Below are 13749 nucleotides of genomic sequence, written 5' to 3'. Positions count from 1 at the left end.
GTTGTTAAAAGCTAACATTTTTATTTGTTTGTTTCATTTGTTTTTAACTCAGGTAGTCACATCAATAGGAGAGTTGGTTGAAGTATGTTCTACTCAGATCCAGTCAGGTTGGAGGCCCTTATTCAGTGCCCTGGAAACAGTGCACAGCAGTAATAAATCAGAAATGAAGGAATATCTTATAGGAGACTACTCCATGGGTAAGGATATTTGACTGTTTCTTTTCTCTTCAGTCCCTATCACATGCTTTTGTAAAGCTAGGACAGACCTGAACATGTTAACAAACAACAAGGCAGTGGCAGTAGCTAGGGAGAGATTGAAGTTTAAAGAAAAGGAAGAAATTATCAATGGGGCAAGCTTCCATATGACACATGGGAAGGGCTGGCATTATAGGCCCAAGATGACAGATTGGTCTTGGGAAGAAAGGTCATCAACTCATCTATTGAATACAAAGCAAAGGAGGAGAGGATGGATAAAGACGTAGAAAAATAAAGAAGAGTTCATAATGGATAGCTTTAATTGCCTCAGTAAATCAGGAGGCAAGCTCATCTCCTAAGTGAGAGATGCAGACACAGAGACAGAAAATGAGAGAAAGACAGATACAAAGATAGGGAGGGATAAACAGAGACAGATACAGACAAAGGGACAGAGCAGAAGTTTGGAACTGCCACTTAAGGAATGTGCTGGAGAGTCTATCCAAGGTGAATAGAAGGATTGATTTGCAACTGTGGGAGCATAATTTAGGTTATAGCATGTAAATTTTTAAGCATCCCAATCAGCATAGTCACGTGACTCCCTGTATCCATACAAGATCAAAGAAAGGTCCTTCAAGGTTGAGAATTAGTAAAGGATGAACAACAGGAGGAAAAGGAAGAGTGTTTGGGGACAGAGATTTCAGTTCCAGTAGAGGCTAGGGCATCTCATCTCTGCAATCAGAAAAATGGCAAGTCAGTTTTTTAGGAAGGGAGGGAGTACCCACAAAATGGCAATTCTTTGGGCTCTCTGCCCACAGAAGTAGTTAGCTTAGGCTTTCTTTTCATGTTAGCTAGGTTAAAATGCCATCCAAAAATTCCAGCCCTCACATCCCATAAGACTATGTTGAAACCCTCTCAATCCATATTGATATTCCATAACTACCATTGATAGAGTATTCCAAGAATTTATTGAGTCTGACTGAACATAAATTCTTCATTTCACTGTTGGGCTCAATTCTGCTATTCATTCAACTCTCTCCTCACATATCTCAGCCTGGCATCTTCTTTGTGAAGTGCCTATATACCTGCAATGAACTCACTGTTTAACAGAACCATATTTGCAGGCAAGCTCACGAGTCTGGTCCCAGGAAACCAATGGACTTTTGTTGAGTAGTTGTCAATTCAGGGGTAAGAGTATTTCTCTCTGATAGTTCTTTTGGGAGTTGCTTTAGAGATGCTCTCAGTTTGGCTGACCTCAAAGATGACAAACTTACCTTCTGTATTTCTCTTCCCATAGGAAAGGGTCAGGCCCCTGTGTTTGATGTCTTTGAAGCCTTTCTGAACACAGACAATATCCAGGTGTTTGCCAATGCAGCCACCAGTTATATTATGTGCCTTATGAAGTTTGTCAAAGGATTGGGTAAATGTGATTTTCTAATGCATTTAATTTAGCTAAACCTCTATGTTCTCTTTTCAAGATGGTATTTGTCTGGAAGCCAGGCCCTTTATCACTAGGCATACTGTGTGCTTGGGAGGAAGCAAGCATCCTAAGACTTGAACAGATGGTAAACAGTGTGTGTGATGTACCAAAACCAAAATGCTTATCATAAAAGTCACTTGGATGCTATCAAGAGCTAAATTACAGTATGGTGCTATTGGAGCTGTATTCAGAGTGTAGGCCTAGAAGAAACACATTGTAGAACATTCAAATCTCTTTAGTCCATCTTCTTAATTCTGACAACAGACAATATTATTATATGTAGTAATCATAGTATATCACATCTATATACTACTGTTTTATAGTTTACAAAATACTTTTCTCCCAACAACCTTGAGAGGATAAGTAATGATATGCCCATTTTATATTCAGGGAAGTTGAGGCCCAATGATTTTCATGGTCATACAGTTAGTGAACAGCAGACCCAGGACATGAATTCCATTTGCTTGACACAAAATATAGTGTTCTGTCTATTTTTAACTTGTAATTTTGAGCCATGATGAAACTACTTTCTTTAAGGTCAGAATATCAGTGGTCTAAATTCAATTCAGAGCTTCTGAAGGATATGATTTTGAATGGTCCCCTTTAACCTTTGTTATTTGTAAAATGTGTTTCCAGTGGAAAAGAAACCCCAAGTCATACAGAAACTCTTTGACCCATCATATTTAGACCCTTTGAAGTTACTGCTTAATATGTTTTAAATTCTCTATAACATGCAACACTACAGTATATGATATAACCCAAACTCATCTCAGGTTCAGATTCATCTCATCTGAGAAGTTTGGAAATTAGCTTATTAAAAAATAATCACAGCTCCACCAGGAATTTAGAGTTCAGATGGTATAAAGTCTGGGAATAATTTTGTAGAAACACAGTGTATGACACTGAATGTTTTTGTTGAAAGTTCAAAGCACTTGACAGTTCTACATTTTTTGAAATGAAAAAACAAGACACAAATAGGTTGACTGACATTATTATTCAGATCCTATGTAGAGCTAGAGGTGTAATTGAACCCTGAAATGTAAAATGTAATCTAGTGTTTGGCGGCTATCACAGATCAAGGTCATGTGCCTTCTTTGGGCTGGCTTCCTGGCAATTTCTATCATCTGTACTGCCAAAATTCTGTTGGATTGTATATTTTTCATAGGTTATAATCTAGCCCAAAGCTAAGGTCTTATAGTCATCCTAGAAAACACGGAAACTTGTGAGAGCAAACTTACAAGGAGGAAATAGGAATAATCATAGTGACCACATAAATGTACTGCACTCATAAAGCTACTGAAAAAAAAAAACAAAAAGATTTTAGAAAGACAGAATCTAAGAGTAGGAAGGCACCTTAGAAACCAATCTGGTCTAAGTTGTAGCCATCCAAACATCCTTTTTTCCAACTTCCAACAAAAGGCCATCCAGTATCTCCTTGAAGATCCCCAACAAGGGGAAACACATCACTTCTTGATGTAACTCATTCCACTTTTGGATCCAGTTGTAATTATAATAATTTTCCCTTACATCAAGCTTAAATTCTGCCTCTCTGAAACTTTCCTGCCCATTGTTATTAGGAGCCAAGCAGAATAAGTAGAAACCCTCTTCAACACTGCAGCCCTTCAGATACCTAAAGGACAGCTATTATATCCCCCCACCTCTTCCCTTCTTTACAGTAAATATATCCAGTTTCTCCCATTGATCCTCAATGACATGTCCTCCAGTCCTTTCACTATTCTCATCAACTTCTTCCATTCCATTTTGTCTATATCTTTCCTAAACAGTGGTGCCTAGAACTGAACACAGGATTCCGGATGTGGCCTGCTGTATCATATATAATTTTAATCACTTATTCTACATCTTGCCAGGTTCATGTGTTATAAAGAAAATTCTTTAACATTCTCCCTTAGAGTTATGCATAACTTAGTTTCCCTAGAGTATATTAGAAATTAGACTGAGGTTTTCATTTACATTTTAAAATTTTTTTAATATTTATATTTAAATGGATTTTTTTCTCTTTGTTACAAGACTTCCCTCCAGTGATGCAGATCACAATCTATCCATGCTTACACATCCTGGGCAGGATGTCTTCCTGAAAGTTCACAATAAGGAGTCCACCCAGTTTACAATATTTGTTATTATATAATTAATACACAATGATTAATTATTTAATTTAAAAGAGTGAATCTGTGTTAGATGCAGAGGGAAAACAAAGGATTTATGCATGGCTATTATCCTCTTGAATTTGACCTTTAAGAATAGGTTTTTGTTTTCCCAGTGTGAAAAGAGGTGTTCATTTAAAGAATGTGCATTTTTTTTCCAAGAAGAAAACATTCCTCTTGCTTATTTGCTTTGAATTTTAACCAGCACTTAGTAATTATGTCTGTTTACCCACAGGGGTGGGTGCTAGTTATCTATAAATGTAGACAATTAGAAACAATTGTAATACTGCACAATGATTTTATTAAAATGCACAAGCAGAGCAATTATGAAGGAAGGGAAATGATTACAGTTCGCAGAAACAATCAATGCTGTTTACCTATAGGAAACCTGAAAGCCACAGTTGTACTAGGTTATATATATGGACAAATAACAGATGGAAATAATTTAAATTCAATTAAATGTTCCTCATCCCCAGCCCCCCAGATGTATGGTGTCTCCCCAGTTTCTCTTATTATTGCTACTTAGTGATGAGCACTGGCAACAAAGTAGACATTTTCCCAGCTATGAGAGGGAAGCATAACCTCCCTTGGAGAGATTGAGGTTTATTCTTGGTAAGGACCTTGACGGTTTTTATTACAGTCATCTCTCAGCAAACTGGCTCAGAAACAGGGCTATGGTACACCGACTTCTTTTTAACCCTTTTAATATTTATCTTCCTGTCCTCTAGGAGAAGCGGAATGTAAAGAGATCGGGGATTGTGTGCTGGGGTCAACATCAACGTCAACAGACTTGTGCCTTCCCGCTCTTGATTACCTCAGGAAGTGTTCTCAGGTGTGGCAAAAATGAGTATCTTGGGTCTCTGCAAGCTCCTCAGATCTCTCAGTCTCAAATGACCCCGGGCAGAAATTGGTGCAATATATCTACATAGTGTCCTTTGCTTACTACACTTTCTGCTGTCCTAGAGAGATCAGGGAATGGATGTGCTGACTTCTTTCTCTCTCCACCATTCCCAAGAAAGAGAAAAGCATGTTAGATACTGTCCTTGGTGAAGATATTAAGTCTCATAGGTCACTGATGGCACTTAGAGACTATACACTAACTGAAGGATTCTTAACTTTTTTGGAGACATGGATCTCTGATAAGGTTTATAGACCTCTTCATAGAATAATGTTTTTAATCATTGACCGAAATGCTGAATTCCAAGAAGAAGTTAGTGAAAATAAAGGTGTAATTTTTTCCTCATCATAGTTCACAGACTCCTTGAAATCTATCCACAAACTTCTTATGGGTTTGTAGATCATCTTTTGAGTCAAATTTGGCAAAAGTTATCTGGTCTTTGAGCAATTACGAGAAGGGGAAAATGCTCTGTTTACCTACAGTTGTGAAGACTTAGGAAGTAGTAACCTAAATAGCTATAATATATGGATATTACGGAAAATAGAGGGCCTATGTATCTTCCCCTCCCCCCAAGTATGTGAGTATGGGTCTGGGTACAAGTCCTTCTGTGTGCTCTCTTTTACTTTCTCTGTATATATTTTGTCAGACTCCTTCCATATTTCTTCTGTGATTCTTCTTTAATTGGTCATAACATGGAAATAATTTGATCACGTTTTGTATTTAAATATTTAATGTTGCTTTTCTTAATTTTCAAAAAAGTGACATAATGTCATGCTTCCTATGTCTCTTAAAAAAAACCTGACTAAATTAAAGGTTTAAAAAAACCAACTTATATGATCCTAGATTTTTTCAAATTGTAACATTTTGACCCTTAATTAAAAAAAAAATCCTTGTTACAGACAGAGACATTTTCAAAGGAAGAAAGATAATTAAGGAGAAATTCAGTGACAGTTGTGAAGATGAATGGATGCTACAAAGCTATACTGCCTTTGAATGGGACCAATTTTAAACAGGCCACATTTATAACTTCATAAATTTCTGAACTCTAAAAGCAAGGTCATAGTAATAAAACTCTGAGTCATATAGCAGTGGGGATTAAGCTATGGTTCATGGACCACATATAGTTCTTTACAGATGAAAATGTGCTTTGCAGAAGGTTATGACAAAGCTAGTTATATTCTTCCATCCCTTTAGCTATATTCCTCTACTCCTACCTACTCTCACTTTATAGTCAAAAGAAAAGTACTAAAAAGTATTAAAAAGACCAGTCAAAAATATACTTGATAAAGCAATTTTTTTCATGAAAGGAGACTAACACCACTTTAATTCATCAGACATTTATTAAGTACCTATTGTATGCCAGACACTGCCTGTCTCTTACTATTTGAAGAGCTGCCCTTAGCCAATTTGCCTTTACTAAATGTGTGACCATGTTTCTCCTCCCTACCCCTTCCTTCTTATTCATTGGCTCTCAGTTTCCTCCAAGATCAAATATAAAGTCCTCTGTTTGTTGATTAAAGTCTTTCACAACTTAGCCCCTTCCTACCTTTCCAGCTTCAGTGCATGCTATGGTCTTGGTACACTGACCTTCTTGCCACACAGCACTCTATCTCCTGACCCTGTGGGTTTGCCCTAGATATCCCACATGCCTGGAACAATTTCTTTCCTTACATCTACCTCTTAGCTTCACTGTCCTCCTTAGACTCCGCTCAAATTCCACCTACTGCAGGAAGCCTTTCCTGGGTCCCCACTTCCCTCCTGTCACTGTTGCTTTCCCAATGAGATTATCTTTCATGTATGCTACATATATTTCATGTATCTGTAATTATTTACATGATGTCTCCTCTATTTGAATATAAACTTTTTGTACAACAGGGATTTGCCTTTCTTTGTATCACCAACACAGTGTGTGGCACATCAATCAAACAGTTATTAAGTGCCTACTGTGTGCCAGATACTGTGCTAAGCACTGGGGATACAAAAAGAAGCAAAAGACAGTTCCTGCCTTCAAGGAGCTTACAATCTAATGGGAGAGTGTGTTGATTGAATGCCCAGAACAAATAATGTACTAAGAATGCCTTTGTGAGGCTTATATCTTCCTAGGTAGGTTAGGGTTTGGAGGCCCATGCTGTCATAGATATAACCTGTCCTAGAAAGACAGAAAGGCAAGAGTCTGGACAAGATGGCTCCAATGAGGAGAAAGTATCAGTGGTGAAGATCCTTGAAGAGATTAAGGAAGATATAAGAAGGTCTCTACCCTGTGAATGACTAAGAGTCCCAAGGTTTCTAATGTTTTATAAGCATTAGATTCTTTATTTGCTATGATCTCAGAAAGAGCTGAAGGGTAGTTCTTCTGGACCTAGTAGAAGCTGGAGCTGAAGTAGAAAAAAAAAGCAGATTTTTCTTAAAATTGTATATTTTTTTATGTACAGTGACTACCTTTTTGGATCTAAACTTGTTATTCTATGATCTATAATTTTCAAACAAAATGTCTATATGTGAAAATGCAAGATGAATGAAGGCTTTTTTTTTCTACTCTGAAGCCTGGGATTCCTTTGAAAAGCATTTTTGAGCAGCAGCCACAAATTGGTGTGAGCTCTAGGCCCTCCATGACTTGGGACAACTCAACTAACAAAGAAACAGCTGGTCTGGGGAATAAGACCCATTCTCTAAATTACCGTATTCCCTTTTCACTGCTGCTCTGGCTATTGAGGATGGGGAAAAGATGAGGAATATATTCTGCTAATAGGAAAAGGGAGGTAAACTTTTTTCCTGTGTCCCAAGAGTGCGAGTTTCATGGTGGTAGAGGAGAATCTCAGAAGAAGACTCCAGGAGTGGGGGTCTAAGGTAGAGAAGAGTCAGAACTGCTCTTTCTTGGTTTCCTCCTCTCTAGTCTCCATAATAGCCCTTCTCTCTCTTTCCTGCCCTTTCCTAATATCCTTGGATTTCTTCCTAGTCTTTTTTTTTTAAGGCATTTGGGGTTAAGTGACTTACCCAGGGTCACACAGCTAGTAAGTGTCAAGTATTTAGTCTGGGGCCAGATTTGAACTCAAGTCCTCCTGACTTCAGGGCCGGTCCTCTATCCACTGTGCCCCCTAGCTGCCCCCTCTTCCTAGTCTTTATAGCCCATCTGTGTCCCTTGTCCCTTTAACCACTATGATAGGGCAAGGGAGGGAAGAAGTATTTTTCATGCTTTGGAAGCATTTCCTTCTTGTCTGTTAAAAAAAAAAAAAGAATTTTCGCATAGAAATAATGTGATATGTGATAGATTCAGCATAGAGCCTATCCCCTGTATTCCACTCCTCCAAAACCACCTCTTCATATAATGTAGTGGAAATACAGTAAAACATGTTTGACCCATATAATTATGGGTTCTAGTATCTGTGATCTCTGGAGTGTTTTCAGCTATGGTAAAGGTTAAAGTTTCTGTGGTCAGAGGTTTGACGTGAGGTTCCCTGCTCACTTGCCAAAACTGAGGGAATCCTAGTTAGTTCCCTTTCCTTAGGTAACTAATGTGCTTAAATTCAGTGAGTTGCCATATTCAATCTAAGGACTGCATTTAGAGGAAGAAAGAAAAGCAACAGCTTTTCACCTCCACTAAATTCCTGGTATTATGCCTTACTGTGGCATATAGTTGACCCTAGTTCTGTAATCAATCAAATATTTCTTATTAGTCTGCTATGTGCTAGGCCCTAGAGATACAAACATAAAGAATAAAATTACCCCGATTCACAAGGGGTGAATGGGAGAAACCTGAAGTACATATCAAGATATATGCAGCACAAATATTAAATTAATAAATGCCAAAACATACATAGTAGTTAAATATGAAGTAGTTTGGGAGGAAGGACACCAACAATTAGGAAGACAAGGAAAGGCTTCATGGAGAAGATGGTGTCTGGGCTTCATCTTTAAGAAAGAAATGGACTCTGGGAGGGCAAAGGTGAGAAAAGATTATGTTCAGACTTGGAGGATGTCCATTCCAAAGGCACAAAGATGAGAAATGAAGATTCATGGTGAGGAACAGCAAGAAATATCCTAAAGGCTATGCCAATGGAAAGGAAGTTCTAGAAAGTACTACCAAGCTGGAAAGGCTTCAGGGATAGGCCTAATGAGGGATAGCATAATGAAGGAAGACTAGCTAGGTTCAGAGAGGCTTATCACCCTCTAAAAGTAATGAGATCAGTGAGAGAGTGCTCACCTTGACAAATTATAAACACTGAAGCCTAGGTTGGAGAGCCTTATCCTGGGAATTAATTGATTTTAATGTTTTGACTAGGAAAATATTCCAAGTTCTAGATAATCAATTGACTAACTTTTACAACTCAATCCATGGATAAGTCAGAGATTTTTTGTATTTCCCCACTGCCATCTGTTGTTGTTAAATAGCTCCTGGGTATTTGTTGTTCCTATAAATCTATTTCTTCCTTTATTTTGTGGATTCTTTTTTTCTATTAGTTGCTTGCCAAAATCTACAAAATGCCCTTGAAACCAATTTTTCTTGGTGGGAGGCTTGCCAGCTTGCCTCGGAGAGTTCAAGAGAATTCTGCTAGTAGTGAGGATGGGATTGAATCAATACTTTCTGATTTTGATGATGACACTGGTAAGTGAATTTAAAAACCGCAACCAGTTCAATTATTTGCTTTGTGTATCCCCAGCACCTGAAATAATGATTTAAGCAACATACAATGATGGTTTCCTAAAATGCTGGTGTCCTTTATCCTGTGAGGTTGGCAAATCCAACTGAAACTCAATAGTTCTCAAATTTCCTCATCTCTAAAGCAAAAGGAGGAGTTGGTGGGGGGTAGACTTAATATCCTCTAAATTCCCTACCATTTGTGATTCCAATCATCTGTGTCTCAGTTTAGGTGCAAGGCGTTTGCAGAGAGGCCCTATCTATGGCAGATAGCCATAAGTCGTTTATAACTTGCAACGCTAAATTTACTATAATGATTTTTCACTTGAATTCAACAATTTGGAATGAATTTATATTGCCAGATCTTAAACAAAATTGGCTGCTGAGCAAAGCTTTGAAACTTCTTAGGAAATATAATCAATTCAGAATTCCTTCTGCCAAGTCCATATGGCCAGAAAGTTGGGGAAATGGGACTATTAGTAGAGAACAGAGAGAAAATCCACTGGAGTCTACAGGCTCTAAAATTGAATTTTTTTTCTCTTTTTCAAATTAAATTCCATGTCATCCTCCATGAATTAGAATCCAGTCCAGTAGCCTGTTTTCTTGGGTGGCTAATCCTGAGGCTTTTAAAACTAATTATTGTTACATTTCCCTTTTTCTGTCTGAGATAAACCAGTTTTATTCTAGAAATGAAGATTGACTCACCCTGATGACATCCTTTTGGAAGTCTAATTTCTGGGCACAGGATATATGTTGGTTTTCCCATCATCTGACACTATTTGATATTTCCCACATAATAAAGTCTACCTACTCTTTCACGTGGAGGTTGGGAGTATTGCTTTCTTGGTAAAGATTTATATGTAGTAAAACATCACTGATTCAGGCCAATTAGGGGGAAGGCCTTCTGACTTAATTGAGAGCTTGAATTGGTGAATGTTTGAATTGGTGATCATATAACATAAAATCTCACGGTTGGAAAGGATCTCAAAGGTCATCTAATCCAACTCATACCTGAACATTAATCTCCTTTTACAATGTAGTTTATAAGTAGGTGTTCACAGAATCACAGATTTAGAGTTGGAAGGGACCTTAGAGGCCATCTGGTAAAATCTCATATTTTATAGATGATGAAAATGGACTTGCCCAAAGTCACACACATAGTAGATGGCAAAGCCAGGATTTGAACCCAGATCTTCTGCCTCCAAATCCAGTGCACTTTTTATTATACCATAATGCCTCTCTAATTTAATATTTGTTTATATACCCTTAGTGATGGAGCATGGATATGCCCTAGGACTGTGTCCTGGATCCTCTTTTCTCTATATATTTTTTCTCTTAATGATCTTAATACCCCTCCCATAGGTTCAACTATCACCTCTATGTAGATGACTCCCAGTTATATCTATGCAGGCCTAGTCTTTCTTCTTACCTCTAGTACTGAATTACCAGAGACAGTTCCAAATTAATACCCTGTAGGCATCTCAAACTCTACATGTCTAAAATGGAATTCATTATCTTTCCTACCAAACCCTATTCTCATTTCAATAATTACTAGGAAGTTTTTCCTTATATCAAGTAAAAATCTACTTCTTTACAACTCTCCTAGATCTTTACACTTAGACTAAGTAAGTAAATATAATCCCTCTTCCACAAAACAGTCTTTTAAAAAATATTTAGTGAAACAAGCATTTCCAAAACATAGTATAATAAAAAAAGATTGTACTTGAAACTGCAAATCTGTTATGTACAACTTGCTATTCTTTTTAAATATATAATACGGTTATCATGTAACTTTTTTTCTTTCCTTCCCCTGCCCTAAATATAAGGATACATTCCCTGTTTTCTGTTTTCTAGGTTTAACATCTCAGTTCACACAACTAATACTCAACTGGCATGATTTCACACCCCTCCCACACTAGTCAGCATCCTGTAGTACTGCATAGTTTGTCAGTGACCTTCCTAAAATATAATGCCCAGAAGAGAACATGGTAATCTTCCAAATATGTTGTAGTAAGGGCAGAGTGCATTTGGCACTCTGTTTCTGAATACTAGGCTTCTGCTAATGAAGTGTAAAATTTCAGTAGTAGTTTTGGTTACTATACCATATTATTTTCTCATGCTATACTGTGAAAATACCTCAGATCTTTTTTTAAGTTCTTTTGATACCTTACAATCATTTCTAGTTCCTCTCCTCACTACACACATAAAATCACTGAACCATCCTTTATACATTAAGCAAAACTAACCAATAGTGACCCAGTCTGAAGTGTCTGAAACATTCCACCTATTGCAATGAGAAAGAAAGTGTGTTCCATTATTTCTTCTCTGGCACCAAGACCAGTCATTGCAATTACTTTGAATTCAACTTCCTTTAAATATTTTTTTTCATCTAGAGGATGTTCTAAAAGTTTTAATGCACTTTTAAGCTATTGAACCTTAAAACTATCAAAGATTAAACATTGAACTTTATGTCCCTTTACTCTTTTGGGATCTACATATTCTACTATGCCCATATTTAAAGAGGCCGGATTATAATAAATTTATACTTAATAAGTGTTCAATATAAAGTGCTGCTGATCTGGAAGGAATTCTTTTCTATGTTTCTACTTTGTTTAATGGTTAGTATGTTTCTGTGTTTCTAGGTCTTATAGAAGTTTGGATCATCCTTCTAGAACAGCTGACAGCTGCTGTATCCAATTGTCCTCGACAGCACCAACCTCCTACCCTGGATTTACTCTTTGAACTCTTGCGAGATGTTACCAAAGTACCTGGTAAATATCTACCTCTGTGTCTTTAAATGTGAATTCTATGTTATTGGCTTTCAGCAATATATACCCACAATTGATGTTGGCCTTGCAAAAGTGCCTATAGCTGGTATATTAATATTCCTAAGCTGATATTCAGTCAGAACTATAGCTATGACTTTTTGTGTCAATGGAAATCCCACAATTTTTAAGCCTGGGACAAGTGGCAAGAAGCAACCTCTTGGTTAGGGGACAGGGAGAGAAAGAGAAACTGAGACACCAGCAAAAGGCCACTGCTGGGGAGTTTGATGTACAGGGAGTGGTGACGACCAATGCATGGAAACAAGGAGGAACTCACCCCTGACTAGAAATTGTTGTTGTTGAGTCATTTTTCAGTCCAGATCTAGCACTCTACCCATTGTACCACCTAGCTGCCCATGTTGTGAGGTTCAAACAAGATATGTGTTTTTGTTCGGTCATTTCAGGCGTGTCTGAATCTTCGTGACCCCATTTGGGGTTTTCTTGGAAAAGATACTGAAGTGGTTTGCCATTTCCTTCTCTAGCTCCTTTTACAGTTGAGGAAACTGGGGCAAACAGGGTTAAGTTACTTGGCTGGAGTCATACAACTAATAAGTGCCTGAGGATGGATTTGAACTCAGAATGATGTCTTCCATGACTCCAGGTCCAGCGCTCTGTTCACTGTGCTACCTAGCTGCCCTGAAAACCATTAGTTTTCTGTTTTAATTAATTAGTCTTTCAATTCTTGAAAGGCAGCATGGTATATTTGATATGGGGCTAGCCTGGGAGTCTTCAAAAGACTTTAATTCAAATTCTTCCCCTGACACATAATGGCTGTGTCCTAAACTTGATTAGCTTTCAGAATTCAAGAAAGTACCTCATTAGTATAGTCTCAGTCCCATGACAATGTAGATCACTCACAAAATTTTAAGTAACAGGAGCAGAAACCACTTAAGTTGATTCCCCAAAAGTTCTGTTGTCATCACAAGCTCAAGAAGATCCCATGATCTAAACTTGTTAGGTAATTCTTAAATAAAAACCATATCAAATTTATATTGAAGAAGATATGCTGATCTAAAACTTTTAAATAGTAAAGAACAGAGACTTTCCATCCAATGACACAAACATTCTACTGAATTACATAGTTATCTGTATTTATTTTGGCTTATTTTTTATTAATTAAATGTTCTTTTGCCCCTGAGATCATTGATTGTTGTTGCTATTCTTTCCATTTACTTTGTTGTGGTTAATAGTGTGTATTGTTTTCCTGATTCTGCTTACTTAACTTTGCATTGGTTCCTCTAAATCTTCTCATGTTTCTTTGTATTTATCATATTCATAATTTCTTATAGCAGAATAATAATCCATTACATCCACAACTTATTTAAAACCCAAATGAAAGTCATTTGCTTTTCAGCAAGTATTTATTAAACATCTTTCTACCAGGTATTGGGCTAGGTACTTAGGATACAAAGAATAAAATAAAACTTTCCCTGCCTTCTAAGAGTTTACATTCTACTGGAAGACATAACATGGAGAATGTGTGTTTGTGTATGTATATATATATGTGTGTATATATATGTGTGTGTGTGTGTGTGTATGTATGTATATGTGTATATA

General features: G+C 37.2%; 1 protein-coding gene across 2 annotated transcripts in view; it reads left to right on the top strand.

The window, feature by feature from the left end:
* Positions 1 to 13749, top strand: part of ARFGEF3 (ARFGEF family member 3) — a 209135-nt gene that overhangs the window by 175362 nt on the left and 20024 nt on the right. For both annotated transcript variants that reach the window (XM_027850770.1, XM_027850769.1), the window contains 5 exons: positions 53 to 197; positions 1489 to 1611; positions 4562 to 4665; positions 9190 to 9334; positions 12010 to 12138. In XM_027850770.1, coding sequence (XP_027706571.1) covers positions 53 to 197; positions 1489 to 1611; positions 4562 to 4665; positions 9190 to 9334; positions 12010 to 12138 — 646 coding nt within the window. The remainder of the gene's footprint in view (positions 1 to 52; positions 198 to 1488; positions 1612 to 4561; positions 4666 to 9189; positions 9335 to 12009; positions 12139 to 13749) is intronic.

Source organism: Vombatus ursinus, unplaced genomic scaffold (genome assembly GCF_900497805.2).
Source record: "Vombatus ursinus unplaced genomic scaffold, bare-nosed wombat genome assembly UNPS02009132.1, whole genome shotgun sequence".
NCBI classification, from domain to species: domain Eukaryota; kingdom Metazoa; phylum Chordata; class Mammalia; order Diprotodontia; family Vombatidae; genus Vombatus; species Vombatus ursinus.
This window is presented reverse-complemented; position numbering and strand designations above follow the sequence as displayed.